Source organism: Electrona antarctica (genome assembly GCF_951216825.1).
Source record: "Electrona antarctica genome assembly, chromosome: 20".
In the NCBI taxonomy this organism is placed as follows: Eukaryota; Metazoa; Chordata; class Actinopteri; order Myctophiformes; family Myctophidae; genus Electrona; species Electrona antarctica.
Genome location: NC_136801.1, coordinates 35,862,415 through 35,881,351, shown reverse-complemented (window position 1 = coordinate 35,881,351; position 18,937 = coordinate 35,862,415). Strand labels below are relative to the sequence as shown.

The window sequence follows — 18,937 nt, the reverse complement described above, 5'->3', positions numbered from 1 at the left end:
GTATGATGATGTATGATGATAAGAGCACCCCTCACATCACACGGGTGTGATATTTGAGGGGTGCTAGCCCCTCCTATGCCCAGCTTTACGTGTTTGTGTAAACACAAACATTGAAGACAAAATTTAAGGGAAAAGTGAGGACGCAAATTGTGATCGGCCAGAATGAGATGATGATAAGATTATGGTGCCCCTCACTTCACAAGAGTGTGATTTTTGAGGGGCGCTAGTCCCTCCTACATCCGGCTTTTAGTTACCGTCCACAAACTTCGTCTTAAACAAACTTCCCATTGACAATGAATGGAGAAATGTACGTCATAGTGGCATAGTGTCTATTTTACGTCATGATGATGTGCGATTAGAAGAGCGCCCCTCACTTCATGAGTGGCAAAGAACCATCTAACATAGAATTATTGCCTAAAGTAATGTTTCTCTGTTTACTCTATAATGCCCTGCCAATGCTGTGTATTGTCCAACAGAGGTCACCAAAGCACCATACTTTTGTCCTCAATGTTGAAGGCAACAGTTAAGCCTCAAGGCTAGACTGATTATCAGACAGTTCAAGTCACATGGAATCCGATTCAGATCAGGTTGTTCCATTCAGATTGAGACGGATCTCCTCAAATCAGATTTGGATCAGATTTGAAGCAACCTCTGAATGTGACTCAAGTCACATTTGTAAAAAATTGGATTCCAATGTGACTAGTCTAAGGCCCCATTTACACTGGCAGCCAAATCCAGCCTGAATCAGATCTGAGCCACATCCAGATTGGAATCTGATTTGTCTAAATGAGTCATGTGACCATTTAAACCAATTGGATTTCAATCTTGATGTGGCACAGATCTGATCTGATCAAGCTAGATTTGGCTGCCAGTGTAAATGGGGCCTTATATAGGCCTCAAGATTAGCCTGATTATCAGACAGTTCACTCGGTGGAGTGAACTATATGGGCTGGAAGGAACCAGACTCCCTCAAGACGGTGTATTCATGAACACAAGCTTGAAGCACCACACTGTCTGGCACTGGTGGTTATTCATCGTCTTACTCATCTGTCTGTCTGTGTGTGTCTTCTATATCCATATATGGAGATCTGTGTATCTGTCTGTATCTGTACATTTGAGAACCACTGAAATTGACACTCGGCCAAACCATGACCACCTGCGGTGGACCTTTTTTCTATTAATTTGTAGTGGGTCCTCTTCCATCTCATTCGTAGTCCTTTCCACTCAAATGTAATCCTCTTCCTTTGATTTGTAGTCCTTTTTTCATCTTCCATTCATTTGTATTTTACCTTTTCCTTTCCCATTTCATATATCAATTATCGTAAAGATCTCTGGTTTTTCTTTATCATGGATTTGCATTGCCGAGTACGTGATGGCCTTCACCTCCGTCCCCTGCGGGTGCTTGGGCAGACTGAACTCCTCGCCCCACCCGACGGAACGGATCCTGAAGCGCGTCCTGTCGAGGTGCACGACCTTCACCTCCCGGGGAACGAAGAAGAGGTCGGCGCAGAACTTGAACAGCCAGTCGTCCAGGAAGTGGAAAAGCAGAGATTCCATGTCGTCGCCCTCCGACTCGACCTCGACCGTGTCGACGGGCTCCACCGTCTCGGTGTCGGTCATGTAGCCGAACATGCCCATCGCGCACTGCTCGAAGGCCTCCTCCAGGGAGTCGCCCCACGAGTGGATCTGCACGTCGGCCGTGTGATCCAAATATTCGTATTTCTTGTTGATGGGAGGGTACTTCGCTTTTGTGGCTTTCTGCGCCTCCGTCAGGTCAAGTTCGCGCTCGTCACGATCCAAGTGGTATTTTGCTTGTGCGGCTTGTTTCAGTGGTGCCTCCGTGGTGGGGTCTAGTTCAAGGTGGCCATCCATTTTAAATGTTAGTCTGTAAAATACTATAATTTGAGAGAATTGATAGGCGGGGGAAGTGGAACTATCAGTAGCCTATGTTGTGTGGCGTGGGTGCGGACGAATCAGAGAATGTTCTGCTTTATGTTCCTTTTGTCATCATGATGAGGTCACGTTGGGTCAGTCATGCCCAAATATGGAGTTCCACAGCCATTCCTACAGTATAATAACAATAATACGGTACTCAATGTCACTTTACAGGACAAAAATAATAAAAACAATTTTTTTCGAAAAATAAACTATAGTTAAAAATGTAAGAAATGTAAACAAGCAAAGTGGGCCGGCGGTAGGGATTTATGTAGGCTATGGAAAGCAAGTCAAAGTATGTGCATTTGACAGGGATTTGACTCCATGTGTGTATTAGACGGTATGTCGCAGATTACTATGAAAACCTGTCAGTTGATCCATCCGTCACACCTCCATGTATGGTTATCAGTCCATCACGACTCGCGTTACGTCACGCCACCATATATGGTCGTCAGTCCATCACGCCTCATGACATGCTCCATATATGGCCATCATCAGCAACATTATGAAAATTACAACAACAATTGTCTGGTTGAAAATCACCGGTGTTTATGTTTAGGCTTCACTCACACCTTTCGATCTAGCATACAACATTGATGCATGCTAGATGTAAAGAAAGGGTTTGTTTACATCTTGCCCCAATGCATTTCCAATGGAAGTCACATGGTTTGACACAACATTTGTGTTGTATGAGGGGGTGGGGGGCAGTCGAAACACAGCCGAAAGCCGTACAACAGAAATGTTGTGTCAAACCATGTGACTTCCATTGGAAATGCATTGCGAGCTTGCATCAGTAAACAAGTCTCATGCATCTAGCATCCAACAATGTTGTATGCTAGATGCGAAGGTGTGAGTCAGGCCTAAGTGTTCTAATCTACGGTTAAGAGAATAAAAAATGACAATTATTTGTTCATACATTTGCCAGCAGAGGGCGCCATTGCATTATATATATATATATATATATATATATATATATATATATATATATATATATATATATATTAATATATATATATATATATATATATATATATATATATATATACAGGATTTTTTTAGGCTCTAAAAATGTCTGCATTTATCCAGAATCCTTATAACAGTCCCACAACCATCAAAGTAAGTGCTCATTTAAATGCTGTTTTTCCAGTAGCCATATGTGTGAGTTCTGACTCGCATCCATGCTGTCTAGACTCCAACCATCGTTTAGATGGGGACCCCCTGCCCCGCACTCCCTCAAGGACCCCTGGGGGTCCCCGGATCCCACTTTGGGAACTACTGGTGGTCCCCATTCCCAAAGTGGGATCCGGGGACCCCCAGGGACTAGACTCACTGCACTCTCCCATGGGACTAGACTCTCTCAACTTCAAGCAGCAAATGAATTCAGACAAGATTACTTACAACTCATTAGTCTTTTTGGATCATTTGACAACATTAATTAATGCCATGGAGTTGCATCATTGCCTCTCTCTCTCTCTCTCTCTCTGTCTCTCTCTCTCGCAGATTCTTTTGATCTGATCTCCCACATAACGCTTGAGTTACATACAAAAGCGTACGCTCCTCTCTCACGCGCGCGCGCGCGCGCACACACACACACACACACACACACACACACACGACACACACACACACACACACACACGTTCAATATTTTTGTAGTCATACAAATTGTAAACATCAACAAACCCCACGATCGGTCCCCGCCCACCTTTTTGTCGTAGGCTACACCTGACCCCCCCCCCCCCCCCCCCCCCCCGCCTCTCTCTCTCTCTCTCTCTCTCTGTTTCAGGAGTCATGCAGCAGTAGCACTGGCAGCGTGAAGAATAGGAGCGTGTGTGTGTGTTGTGTTTTTGTAGAGTTGTGACTGTTAACAGGAAGGAATACATAAACCTATAACAACAGGAGCGTTTGGAGAGTAGGAATAAGGAATATATTTGGTGAAATGAACCCTCAGTGCGCTCGCTGTGGGAAAATCGTCTACCCGACGGAGAGAGTCAACTGTCTGGATAAGGTGAGATATTTTTGTCCCCATACTGAATCAGAATGATTACACTTTTATCTGGAACAGCTGTGTTTTCTACTCTCCTATTAGCCTATATGATTCTGATCTCCATCGCACACCTGAATGACCTCCGCTGCAAGTGCGTGTTTCCAAAACGCACTTCACACGCACTTTATCTGCATGATGCATTCTTCACACGCAGTAGGCTAAAATATAACCAGTGTCAGTGACAGTGTCAATTTAAACTTTAAAGTTACCCGCAAATGTTGTCTATAATCTATTCTATCCCGGGATTCATTCGATTCTCTATCTCCCGCAACTCGACAGTTTAATAACTTTTTTGTATCAGTTAAAATAGCCCAGGATTGCAGCCTTAACTCTGAGAGTGTACCACTACCAATTGAACCAAATGGACCCACGTATACATGTTCCATTTGGTAACATTTGTACACTCTCAGAGTTTAGAAGGGAATGGTTATGCTCCAGGTGTGTGGTGTAGGCCTATACTCTCTCTCACCCTGAGAGAGTCAGCTGGTCCCTGACTCTGATTCAACTATAAGTACACTTATTTAGACATGAGTCCCCAAACTGTTACATTTTGATAGCTTAACTCTCTGTTCCTCATGTTTCAATCAACATATTATCTATTATATAGATATGTCATTATGTGTCATTATATAGATATGTTCTAGTTACGTTCTTAGCTTACGCATGTTTCTTGATAAATGCATTTTATATATGTGATGTATTCCCATACTTTTGTTCTTGCCTAATGTAAATCGCTCTGGATTAAGAGCGTCTGCTAAATGCCTAAATTGTAATTGTAAATTGTAAATTGTATCTACATTTAATCTTTACATTTAATAGAGGGTATGCGTGTGACATCATCATCAAACCTGGAAGTCATGCAGGAACGCTTACTGAGTGGCAAAAACTACTTTCTGGCCTTGACAGCCCATACATCCACACAGAAAAGTCTTATCTGATTGCATTAAACAACATTAAACAATGTTAAACTCACTTTGCCTGTTGCTTTGCCACTCGATTTGCCACTCGATGTACCATTCACTTTAAGCATGCGCATACTCTCTATTAGAGGATAAGCGGGCCCTAGAGGGCCCTCAACATTACCACCTCCATGCATTTTACACGTTAGGCATAGCAGAGTTCAAGGTAACCAATCACATACAGAATGCAGAGAGACAGTGTAGTGTCCCCAAAAAACACAACTATCCCAGTTAAACCAAGAAAAGAACCTCATCATTAATGTTCTGATGAATTGAAAATGGAGGACCCTTGTGTTAACAAGTCGTTGTGCTTTTTCTGGTTCTATCTATCCTCAAGCAGTTTTTTGTATTGACCTGTTGAAATGTAGCCTAGTAAGCCTACCCATTCTGCATGCTGTAAAATAAAAAAAATCAATCAATCAATCAAAACCTGTCCTATAGCATCTGCCTCAGCAAAACTATGAAAATGACAATATGTCCATGATTAAACTATAGCATACTTATAACATCCCCCAAGAACATCGGCCCCTAACAACAATAGAGGGTACTGTCCTAAAGGAGGTCAGTGACTTTAAATACCTGGGCGAATGGGTTGACTCCACAGAAAAGGACCTTAAAGTGAGGATGGCACTTGCCTGGAGAGCTCTTAATGGTATGACCAGTGTGTGGCAATCCAACCTCCCCCGACAGATCAAGATCAGTTTCTTCCTCCGAGTCCGTCCTCCTCTATGGCTGTGAATGCTGGACACTAAAGGCCTATTCATAGTCTGGATGGATTTTCGGTGGTGAGGTGACCACCGCTCCGGTGGTGAGCTGACCACCGGAGCTGAAATAACGTTGAGCGGTGGTGAGTAAAAACAGAGAGAAGGGCTGGAGCGGTGGCGGTGGTTTGCTCTTCACCGCGGCTCGTGACGTCATGTTGTAGTTCGGTGAAAAACCGAAAATCCAGACTATGTATGAGCCTTAACACAAGCCCTACAGAAATCCCTGGACGGGTCCTGCTACACCAGAATGTTAGGTGTGGTACTGAACATCAACCAGGACGAGCACATCACCAACAAGCGTCTGTACGGGGCATTACCAAGTGTAACAGAGAAGATAGCAGTAAGGAGGATGAGACTAGCTGGCCACTGAGTCTGCCACCAAGAACTCACCAACACACGTGCATCGATCGAGAGGACGTCCCACACCGTCCTATACGTGGACGTACTAAAGAAAGATGCTGGTGCAGAAAGCACAAAAAACGCACGTGCATGTGCGTGCATGTGCGCATCGCGGCATGCACAGACACAGTAAACCTAAACGCCAGTAAGCTCCATTGTGAACCCGGACATGTTGAGTACACCAAGGTTTTATGTTAGAAATGTTGAGTATGGGTCCCCAGCATGTAGAAACTGCCGGATGCTAACTTGCATATGTTGAGCAATTTTCATAATTGGCATAATATGTGACCATACCATTAACAACCTATAGAAGGCAAAATATAAAAAAAAATCATCATGCTTTATGTAGCATGTGACATGTCAAACTAGGGGGTTTTCATGATGCTGAATCCATTCCAAGCATTAGTTTTGCAAATAAACACTCATTGGGGTAAAAACGGCCATTGCAGTCATCACAAATGTGATGATGTCAGCACATTTGGTGGCTATGGCTAAGTGGCTATGGCCATTTTTAGCCCAAAGAGTGTTTGACACGTCACATGCTACATAAAGCATGATGACATTTTTAATATTTTGCCTTCTATAGGTTGTTAATGGTATGGTCACAAATTATGCCAATTATGAAAATTGCTCAACATATGCAAGTTAGCATCCGGCAGTTTCTACATGCTGGGGACCCATACTAAACATTTCTAACATAAAATGTTGGTGTACTCACCATGTCCGGGTTCACATTCTGGCTACTAGACTAATTGGTGTCATGTGGGCTTAAATTACAGTTACATTCTTAACATTGTGGTTAAGAAAACAAACCTATACGAGTGACCAAGATATGATATCTGTCTGCATGCCCATCTAGATTGTGCTGTATTATTGACGACATGGTCACACAGGGATGATGGGATCTATTGCATAATGATGATGCATTATTAATCATTTCTTTAGTCGTGTCAAACGCTTGTCTGCTGTTGGGCATCAGATGACAGCTGCTGCTGCACGCGCGCTTACACACACACAAACAAACACACACACGCACACGCACACACGCACACCTTTTCCATCCATCTCGTTTGGAAAAGAGATGGATTTGTATTGAAAGTTGGAATCAATCATTCAGATAACAGTTAGGGCCTCACCTTATCATTTTGTTTTCCGATTCCAACATGATGTGTAATGTTTGTGGCTGAAGTATAGGAATGGAACTATAGCAGCAAACACGTCTGTTTCACACTTGACAATAATGAAATGTCAAACAGTTTACCTAACTTTACTACTACAGGGAAAACACGCACATGTATGTTACACTTTTTTTTAACTCATTGTTCGCTCTTTCTTGCACTCTTTATTCTGTCCAATTGTTTGCTGTGATTGCTGTTTGATGTTATGTTATCTATGCTGCATTGTCTGAAGGAAGCCAAACACAAATAAGTATGTACACAAGATGAAACAATAAAGTAACTCTCTCTGTGTGTGTGTGTGTGTGTGTGTGTGTGTGTGTGTGTGTGTGTGTGTGTGTGTGTGTGTGTGTGTGTGTGTGTGTGTGTGTGTGTGTGTGTGTGTGTGTGTGTGTGTGTGTGTGTGTGTGTGTGTGTGTGTGTGTGTGTGTGTGTGTGTGTGTGTGTGTGTGTGTGTGTGTGTGTGTGTGTGTGTGTGTGTGTGTGTGTGTGTGTGTGTGTGTGTTCTCCAGAACTGGCATAAAGGATGCTTCCACTGTGAGGTGTGTAAAATGACCCTGAACATGAAGAATTACAAAGGCTACGACAAGAAGCCATATTGCAATGCGTGAGTACAACTCTCTATCCTTCTCTCGTCAATCTTTTACTGTCTCTGTCACTCTGTTACTCAGTTATGTTTCTCTCTCTCCTACTCTCTCTCTCGTTTCTCCGTTTCTCTCTCCCCTGTTTGTTTGTACCCTCCCACGCTGTGGGTGTCAGAGTGGAGCAGGTTGTACGTCGGTTGGTTCCTTGGCTTGGCTGAGCTTGGTTTTGGATCAGTGTGGCTTATGGGCTGACTCTGCGGTTTTCGTCAGTACATCGTTGCCAGCAGCCTCTCTCTCTCTCTCTCTCTCTCTCTCACTCTCTCTCTCTCTCTCACTCTCTCTCTCTCTCTCTCTCTCTCTCTCTCTCTCTCTCTCTCTCTCTCTCTCTCTCTGATCCTCCTAAAACCTCAACCCCATCAGAGGCTCTCAGCAGGACACACACACATACACACACACACACACACACACACACAGGGTAAACATTTTATGTCATCATGTCATCATGCAATCGTGTGATAAGCATTAAGAGCACGGCAAATTCATTCTCAAACGTTAAGTTTGTGTTTCTCTCTCTTTTTTTAGCCCTGTAAAGCACTTTTTTGCGCTGTATTCTATGACATGAAAAGTGCTATATAAATAAATGTATCATTATTAATGTTGACCAAGACATGAACAACTCCTAAAGTCCACAGTTTACAATCATTTGAACTTGGTTGAAGTACGTGAGAGCTCTCTATCTCGTCACGTAATAATAACAGACCTGAAGACCTGTATGTTACAGGAGAGCTCCAAGTCAACCCCCCCCCCCCCAACCCCCCCAGTCATACTGCTAGACTTAATAGTTGCCAGGAATGTGGGTGGTGAAAACTTGACCTTTGACCCTGGGCTGTGAGGTCATAGTCATTTCCTTCAGCGCAGGTAGAACACTCCGTCTTTGTTTGATGCTCAAAATAGCCTCCTGTCCCTCTTTCACACGCTCATTGCTGCCACGCACCACCACCAGCAGCACCTGAATGTTCCAAACCTCCTGTCCCTCTTTCAAACATGCTGCCACGCACCACCACCACCAGCACCTGAATGTTCCAAACCTCCTGTCCGTCTTTCAAACATGCTGCCACGCACCACCACCACCACCGCCTTGTGGTTAGAGTGTCCGCCCTGAACCTGGGAGGTCGGGGTTCGATCCCCGGCCGGGTCATACCAAAGACTGTAAAAATGGGACCCAATGGTCAAATCGACTAATGATTCCCGAGCGCAGCGCACGCTGCGGCTCACCGTTCCAAGAGATGGGTCAAATGCGGAGAACAAATTTCACTGCGGTAACGTCTGTGACTAATCGTACGACTTTGACTTTGACACCAGCACCTGAATGTTTCAAACCAGTGGTGGAAAGTAACTAACTGCATTTACTTAAGTGCTGTACTTAAGTACTGTACCTAAGTACAATTTTGAGGTATGTGTACTTTTCTTGAGTACTTCCAATGTCTAATGCTTCCAATGTTCAACTCCACTACATCTCAGAGGCATTTATTTGAAAACTTTAGTTAGCCTACTAGTTACTTTTAGTAACTAGTTACTAGTTTCGGGGCGACGGTGGCTCGGGGGTAGAGTTGGTGCCTTGCATGGTTTCCGCTGTCATCGGTGTATGAATGTGTGTGTGAATGGGTGAATGTAATGCACATGCAATGATCTATGTAAAGCGCCTTGGATAAAGGCGCTATATAAATGCACCATTTACCATTTTACTTTGTAGATTTAGACTATTATTACAAAACATACAGTAACCACTTCAGCCCTATGTGCATTTAGGCTGTTTGAATATAGCCGATCTACAAGCTCACAATGCGTCACATTGCGACGCATTGTGCATCGCGATCGCATTGTGAGCTTGTAGATCTGCTATTTTCAAAAGATTTGCATACTTTTGAAAACATGAAATGGGACATTCTGCATAATAACTATCTAGTTTTTGTACTTTAATTACATTTCGCTACCAAAACTTTTACTCAAGTAATTCTTGATTAACATACTTTGATTAACACACAAATGCGATTTCTTTTTTCCATCACTGTTTCAAACCAAACCTCTCTCAAACTCCAATGAATCAGTGAGTGAATGAAAGTCGAGGAAGGAAAACGGCGTTCGGCGTTCCCATGGTTTCGGTTTGTTGCCCACAGAGGATGGAGGAGATGAAAGTGAGAGTGGAGGATTACAGAACCACATGAGTACCGCAGGATTCTGTGAGGCCTTTTCTGCTAATTAAAATGGATTAAGCGCGCACGCACACACACACACACACACACACACGCACACGCACCCGCACACACACAGTTGTTTTTTATAAGATCAGGAGAGTCTGTTGTGTTGAGATAAGCAAATGTTTATAAGATGTTATAAGTTCACACACGTGCACGCTCGCACACATGCACACACACACACACACACACACACACACACACACACACGCACACTTAAGAGTGTTTAATAGATGTAGTAATCTGCAGTGTATGACTGACCTCTGATGTCATACATTTTACGACTTAAGCCCCATGTACTTAACCCACGGGAACCCCTTTTGATGTTAGCATTATGTTATGCTTTAGCTATTGAAAAATAGCAGATCTACAAGCTCATAGCGCGCCACCGAGTGGCACGCTACGAGCTTGTAGGTCTGCTATTTTTGAAAAATCAAAGAACGACTGACTGATTTTCAGAATCTGATCTCAGGTCAGAATGGGTTAAGAAAGGAAAGAAAATGCAGGAAAAAGGAGGTACATAAGAGTTCACGATTTTGTGTTGTGGAGGTTTCTTCTGTAGCCTACTGGCCGTGTGCACAAGAAATGTGACACTGATCGGTTCAGTGGTTTGTTGTGAGATTTAGCTCAGACAGACAGACAGAGCCTCTTCTAGACCCGACTTACTGCTGAGGAGCCACGGTGTAAAAATGTGAACATTTGTCCAAAAGCAGGGAAGCTAACGTTAACCGAATATATGCCAGCCACCAGATGGCTCCACACAAAGCCAGTGCCAGTACAATGCAATATAAGACTCTCTTTAGTCAGCTTCTTTGAGCCGCGTTGAACTGAAAGTGGTTGTGTGATGAGTGATAGCCTCACCCCAGAGCGTCGTCTGTCAACATCAAGATTACTTTTCTACACGTGAGATCGGAGTAAAGTTTTATTAAGCTCTAAACATTGTCCTTTACCTCCAATCTGAGCACCAAAGATGCTTTAGATCGTGCGCGTATGCGCGGAGATTTGGGGTAATCGATGACTGCACAACATGGGAGCTACCGGAGGCTAGCGACTGATGCTAAAAACATCCAACGGACGGTAAATAAAATACTATTAATTCTGGATTAAGACACATTAAAGAAACCCGAGATTTCCCGGGTTGGCAAAAGAGCGTTTTTATTGCTTAAACCCGGGATTTTGCGGGTGTGGCATACATTGTGTTTTTTAACCACTAAAAAAACCCCAGAGCAGTGGTTTTCATTTCAACCCTTTTCACATCAAGGCCCAATATTCATTTGGCATTTGAGCCACGTACGGACCACCATTTTTAATGAGATATACTGTAGCCCATTTTCTTGTCATTGGATAAGAATGCTGTATGTGGTACCATTAGGAGAGATAACAGGAAAACACTGATCAAAAATAACATTTCTTCTACATTCTCTAATTATTGTGTAGACTTCTTGTAAATTAAGTAATGCATGTTTAACACTAATTTAACTCTTGAGAGCATAACATGAAACGGGTACAGGCTTTAGTTCCGACATACTATTGGTCCAACTGTCATTAACCTTCCTAACCTAACCCTAACCGCAAGCACGCCGCAACGCATGGCGGACCAACGTATTGTCGGGAGCGACGGGTGATTTACGCAGAGCCCGGGTTCGAACTGGCAACCTTGCGGTTACCATCCGGCCACTCTACCGCCACCCGCGTGTGCGTGCGTGCGTGTGTGTGTGTGTGTTAGGCTGCGCAACAGTGACACTTAGTGGTCAACAAACGCTATTTCCGTGCTACACACATAGATGTCTATAGGAGTGGCTATCACCACTCAAAAAAGTAAGAGTAACTGAAATGCATTGGACAGCCAACTAGTGCTCCAGCATTCTTGCTCAAATTTAGAAATTATCTCGCATATAGGTGTCTGAATCTAGATTGCGATAATTTTGTTTCTTTTTTTTAAATTAACTTGCAGCACTACTCACAACGCGTCGCAAGCTTGTAGATCAGCAATGTTTGGCTGTCGCGTCCCTCAGAACATGGATACTGGTGCACTGCTGTTGGAGTTGTTAAAGTTCTTTACAGTGACATTGTACTGTTTTTTGGCTCCAGCCTCTGTGGCTTTTCAAAAATCTCCACGGTAACAACTCTCATTCACAAACGGGGCAGCGTCGCCATGGCAACCTGTGCTGCGCTGCAGTAACCTGTTCCAGACAGGGCCATTATGTTAAGCGCGACACAGGTCAGCATTACGAAAACGGCTCCAGCAGCGCCAGACCACTGTGACCAGTCAGTCAACTCTTTGCAAAGACGTGTCACATCGGTGCAAGTTTTGGCTTTTAATTGGCAACGACGAAAGCCGCTTATGTAACTCTCTAAAGAAATTAACACGCTACACGCATTACTATGTGTGATCTGAACAGACAGACAGACAGACAGACAGACAGACAGACAGACAGACAGACAGTCTATTTAATCTCCTTCCTGCACTACATGTTGTCACACCTCCACGCAGCCTCCCCCTCTCAACAAGGAGGGGCAGTTCACCAAAGCATTATGGTCTTTGTAGTCATTCAACAATCCAGTCAAACCCCAGTCAAACACACAGACTACATTATTTTTCTGGCCATAGGGTGCAACTTTCAAATTGTGCTTACTGTTCTCTACTACAGATACTATTAACATTGAGTGACTGCAGCTTCTTCCAGCTGTGAAATGTCCCTTTTAACTGGTTTAATGTCTCGAGGCAGGAGAGTAGAGAAGTGAGTTAACATTGGTGAGCGGTACTTTTATTTGATTTACTAGGACTTTGTTTAGAGGGGCTCAAACTGGCTCACAATGGAGAGGTCCTGGGTGTGATCCCCAGCCGAGCCAATGTGTCATCGAGCAAGGCAGCGGAGCCCTGCAACATGCTGGTTCACTGTTGGTATCGCGTGGCCAGACTGTTGCCTCTCGCAATTTTCAAATGTCTGGAGCAACGGAAGCTCTGCTGAGTAAAATATAAGCGGAAGTGAAGCATCCTCCCCGTTTCATCTTTGCAGTCGCGCAAATTTATCCTAATATGAACAGAAATCTTCTAAGCTATATAGCTTGCTGCTTAGTAGAAATGGAAATGAAAACATAAGCTCTAAAGATTAAGATAATATATTTGTGTGAACGGAAAACAGATTACTCTGAGTTCGGTGTAGTTCCAGACCCTAGTTATATAGCATTCGGAGATTGTGGAACAGTTATCTGGCTACGCGAGACTACTGTCAGGTCAATCTGTGTACATTGAGCAGAACTGGAGCAGATAGCTAACAAACACACTGTAGCTGGACCATAACAAAGGACCCTTGTCTCTGAGAGAGAGAGAGAGAGAGAGAGAGAGAGAGAGAGAGAGAGAGAGAGAGAGAGAGAGAGAGAGACTGTCATCATCTGCTCGCCTGAAGGAGAGATGATGAGAGAGACCTTACATAACCTTCCTCCAATCTTTCATGGATGGTTCAGGATGAGTGTGTGTGTGTGTGCGTGTGCGTGTGTGTGATCAACTAGTCTAGAACACCTTGAAATAATGTGTTGGCTCTCCGTCTCTCTCTCTCTCTCTCTCTCTCACACACACACACACACACACACACACACACACACACACACACACACACACACAGCGCGAAAGGAAGAGAGACATCAAGAATGAGAGAGAGAGAGAGAGTAGAGTAGAGAAGTGAAGTGATGAAGGTTGTGTCCAACAGAGCCGGGCCGGGCTGTTCCACATGACTGGCTAAAGAGAAAGCCACTCTCCTCTCCTCTCGTCCCCTCTCCTCTCGTCCCCTCTCCTCTACTCTCGTACCCTCTCTCCTCTCCTCTTCTGTGATTAGCCATTCGCTCTGCGCCCTCTCTCTGCTTCCTAGCGGTGTTTTATGTCCCAGCAGCGTGCAGACACTAGTGAGAGAGACACACAGACAGACTGTTCTGTTCTGATGTGTTTGATGTCTGTCCTGATCTCCTCTCTGTCAAGATGCAGAGAGATCTTTGAACCCAAAATGCAGAGTCACAGGAAACAGGGCAGATTTTAAAGTATGTAATAAAGAATGAGGCAGAATCTTACACTGAAGTACAGTATAGAACACAGAAATCAGGAAGGAACTGGTTGGAATAACGTGTTCCTTCCACGCGCTACGTCCAGCCAGGGAAACTCCCCCTGTCAGGTGTAAAGGAGCGACTTGGACACTCATGCATGAAGGAAGCATGAGTTAAAGTCCGTCCAGGTTGGCGGAGGGTGTGTAGAGCCCAGGATCACATTAGATAATTGACACAGGGGTGAAAAAATGGGTTACAAAATCGTGGGATAAAAATTATAAAAAAAAGAAAAGAAAAAAAGAACACAGAAATCAGGAGTCGGAAATGACATGACAGTCAAAACAGCAACGGGTCATGCATCGGTGACAACAAACTATGAACTGACAATGTTTGCAAAGAGTGCAGTTTTATAGGGACAATGTTGATTGGCAAAGTGGTCACAGGTTGGCTGACGAGGGAGTTGGGGACATGTGTCAAAGATGGTCTATATTATGAAGATGGGCGAACATCATTGGAGCCACTAGAGGCGCAATGGACTACACATCCTACAAATGGTCTCCTAAGTAGGCATGGTTTGCCCCTCCCCTCTCCCAGGCTGACAACAACACTGACATGTCATGTGGATGAGCATTGAGAGCATTATATGGCAAATGTCATGATTCACATTCCCCAAATCAGCCTCCATCAACCAAGAGTCTAAGACAATTTTGGAAAATGATATTATTTCACTTTTAATATGTCCATTCATTTCACATTATAATATTCACATATTGTCATCTTAAGTATGGGGCCAGACAGTATATCCTACAACCTTAACGAGGAACGAGCAGAGTGGGAGGAGGGGGTCTGGAGGAGGGAGACCAGGGCTGGGCAGGTGATCTCAGGTGGGCGGCCTGAATGATGGACAAGGGCTGAGCAGGTGTAGTCTGGGGCACGGCCAGGATGCTGGGACGAGGCATCAGAGGCGAGGCGTCTGTTGGGTGGGCCGGATGCTGGGACAAGACGACGTCTGGGGACAAGACGACGTCTGGGGTCTCAGACGTGGTGTCATCAGGTGGTACCTGGTGACTTGACAGAGGAGGCGTCGTCTGGAGGGCAGAGGATTCTGGAGGCGACGCCGGGGAAGCTGCTGACTCAGGCAACGACGTCACGTTGTTGGATACGATTTTGTCTACAATTCCATGCTGTATTGATGTTGGTACCATAGGAGAGATAACAGACAAATGTTGATCAAAATAACAATTATTCTACATTCTCTAATTGTGTAGACTTCTTGTAAATTAGGTAATGCAGTTGTTTAACAATAATTGAACTCTCGACAGTGTAAAAATGAAACCAAATGGACCCTTACGGGTCTCAAGAGTTAAAGATCAATAAAGGGTCCATTTGGATACCAACTCTCCCCTTAGCTGGGGACCACCTGGAACCCTGTCAAGTAGTCTGGTAGGAAGGAGGGGGTCCCATGCACCCGAAAGATATATTTTTCTAACCTACCTTTTTATAATCCTTAAGGTATCTAGTTAATGAATTTTGATGTTCCCCGAGCTAATTATTGTCCCATATATGTTTTTTGAGTGGTGTAAACCACTCCTACAACTGGCTTTTTTGTGCAGAAAAAATGAGCATGGTTGCTATGTTCACCCTGTTGTAATGACGTAATGAAATCACACCCGGGTGAACAGGGTGAACATAGCAACCATGCTAATTTTTTCTGCACAAACAAAGCCAGGTAATGAAATCACACCCGGGTGTGATTTCATTACGTCAGACATGATTTAATTACGTCAGACAGACCTTACACCACTCAGTTCACACGGGTGTGATTTTTTAACCATATGTTGTGTCCGTCCTGTATTTTCGGCTGTGAAAAATATTTTTTTTTAAACCAACATAGCTCCTGAACTATACATCCGACAGAAACCATTCACCCCATTTTATGTTCGTCTTTGCATGATTAATTGATTGATATGAAGATTGGCCATGGTTCCATCATGTGTAGTGCATACAAATCCAAATAAACACAAAATAAATTAAAATATGCCTAAACTGGATCACAACAACTCCTCCCCCTATTGATATATGTTTTTCTAACATTTACATTTTTACAATCTTCAAGATGTATAGTAAACACATGTTGATGTTCCCAACTTGAAATATTGACACATGTATGTTTAATCTGGCATATTGGTTGCCATAGTGAATTTCCACAAATACAAAAAGAGAATGTAAAATCTACATAAGGTCTTAACTATACATAATTCTGAGACAAATGTCCAGTTTTTCTGTTTCATTTTGGCATGAGGCGTTGAGGGAGATGGATAGTGACATAATAGGAACATGAATGCTCAATTATATGCTAAAAGTAGGCAAATCAATAGGCTAGGTGAAATTGGGCCTGAGGGTATAGGCTCCAGGAGGGGTCCATGTGCACAACCTTACGTTTTTTATTTCTAGTTTGGATGTTTGGCATCCATAAGGACCTCTAATATACATATTTTGATGATCCCAAGAACAAAAATGGTCCAAAGTGTGTTTTTTCAATGTTTTACATGCTATGAGACCTGTGAAATTGCTGGCTGGAGCACCGGCGAGACTGTCTTTCGGAGACTGTGGCATGCTCAAATTTAGAGATAGACCAAATATAGAGATACCCTTTGATTCTAGACAACCCCAGGTATCCAATGGGACCAATCTTGTCATACCACCTTGTCGGGAAGGGGGGTAAATGCATAATTGATTCAAGGTTTGACTACATCTTGGCAAGGGAAAAATGGCCATATACATTTTTCAAAAGGTCCCTTTAGCTGTCACTTCAATATAATGTGAATGGAAATGAGTTACAGGGTACATTTTTGAGTGGTGTAAACCACTCCTACAACTGGCTTTGTTAGTTTGTTAGTAAAAAAAATCTCACAGCCCCCTTTCCACGCCCACTTCCGGTAGATATAGTGGTGTCATTTAACATTAGGCATTTACACTTTTTTTCTCTGGAGAATCTAAGTACATTTCCTAATGTTAAAATGTCAAAGACCGATAATAATATGAAGAAAACACAATGGTATAACAACTCAAATAAGTAGAATAAACCTTACCTTTACAAAACGTGGAAGCCTATGGACCGCAAAAAAAATAACACCACTAGCTCTAAAAGGGGGCGCAAAAAGGGGGTGGGGAAATGCTGTGAGATAGGCCTATTAAGTTGGCATGGGAAAATGAGCTGGGGACTTCAATTTCAGACGAGCTCTGGGAAGACAGCCTTGAAGAAGTTAATGCGTGCTCTATCAACTCCAGACATTGCCTTATCCAGTTTCGAGTCATACATAGACTCCATTATTCCCAGATATTTTTTCGCACTGTGACAAATGTAATGCAATAGATGCAAATCTTCTTCACAGCTTCGCCCTTTGCCCTCGGATACAAAGATATTGGATTAAGATATTTGAGACGCTCTCTGATATTTTGAGTATTCATATTGACCCCGATCCTGTAATAATTATTCTGGGTTTGTCAGACTCCATACCTATGTTGACGAGAGCACAGAAACAACGCCATTTTCTTTTCAGATGTTTTCCATGAGATTTCTATCATCTTATTCTATAGTATGCGGTGTCACTGAGCAGTATGGGTGGGAGGGTTGAGGGATTTCTTTCTCTTTTTTGTCTTTGTATTTTTTCTTTCATTTTTTTTGTTTTCTATAAAAGGAAAATGTATTTCATATCATGTTTGTGTAACAATTTATAATCTGTTCAATAATCTGACAAAAAAAGAGATCGTTTTACTTTAAACATGATGCCTCGTTAAATCAATCATCCATTCACCACAGCAAGTAGTTAACGGTCAACTTAACCATGAAACGGATCAAAAGCAAAAGCAGAATTTTCAATATGGCCAATATATTTGATGCCACAGTTCCACATGGGACCCAGAACCTTATATTTAGTGGGCAGTCATTTGCAGTCATTTCTGTTCTGGCTGCCATTTCCCATCTGATGTTATGTGGCAATTCTGACTGCTCCAAACCAAACTGAATAACTGCTACTTTGCATAATGTCTTCAAACTAGGACTTAAGTGTAAGAAGTACAGCTCATGGGAGTATTTGTGTCCTTCAAAGACGACGATGCGATCTCCCACCATGCAGCAGCGAATTGATGAAGGTGGGCCTTTCCCCTTGGGCTTAATCTCCTTCCAGGAGAAGGTCTCTGGATTGAATTTCCACAGATCATTGAAACTTCTACTGCTGATGATGCTGCTGCCACCAACTATGTACAGCTCTCCATTGTAGGCAAACGCTGAATGATTGTAGCGTTCTTCTGGAATCTGTAGGCCAGGGGGCATTCTCAGCCACAAATTGGTCACAGTATCAAACACTGTGATGGTGTTGTAATTGTCCAACCAGTCTCCAATGCCCCCAAATACAAACATCTTTGTGCCGATGATGGTGGCAGAGTGACATTCTGGAGCAGGTGGTGTAGAGCCTCTTGTGTTAATGAAAGTCCAGACCATTGTGGTGGTGTCCAACTTGTAGATGTCATTAGAACATTTATTTGCCACCCAATTCCTCCACTTTAATCCTCCAAAGATGTACATGTCCTTCCCCAGGACACAGGCTGAGTGGTTGTACCTAGCCTCTGGGACAGTGCCTGAAACCTTGGGCTGGAACCATCGGTGGGTGGTGACATCAAATGCATGAAGGACGTTGCAGTAACACCCCGATTTATAAGTACCACCCCAGATGTAGGTTATATCTTCTATGAGCACAGCTGTGTGGCCGCAGCGCATC

General features: G+C 43.4%; 2 protein-coding genes across 2 annotated transcripts in view; one reads left to right on the top strand and one right to left on the bottom strand.

Moving 5' to 3' along the window:
* Positions 1-1,305: 1,305 nt before the first annotated feature.
* On the bottom strand, positions 1,306-1,638 carry LOC306913009 (protein archease-like; the record flags this gene model as incomplete). The annotated part of the gene is made up of 1 exon (XM_079489501.1): positions 1,306-1,638. One exon carries the CDS (start codon positions 1,636-1,638, stop codon positions 1,306-1,308), a length of 333 nt encoding a protein of 110 aa, XP_079345627.1.
* A 2,126-nt stretch (positions 1,639-3,764) lies between these two features.
* The window catches only part of nebl (nebulette), a 146,343-nt gene continuing 131,170 nt past the window's right edge, over positions 3,765-18,937 (top strand). The window contains exons 1-2 of the mRNA XM_079490322.1: positions 3,765-3,943; positions 7,792-7,886. Coding sequence (XP_079346448.1) covers positions 3,875-3,943; positions 7,792-7,886 — 164 coding nt within the window. The 5' untranslated portion in view covers positions 3,765-3,874. The remainder of the gene's footprint in view (positions 3,944-7,791; positions 7,887-18,937) is intronic.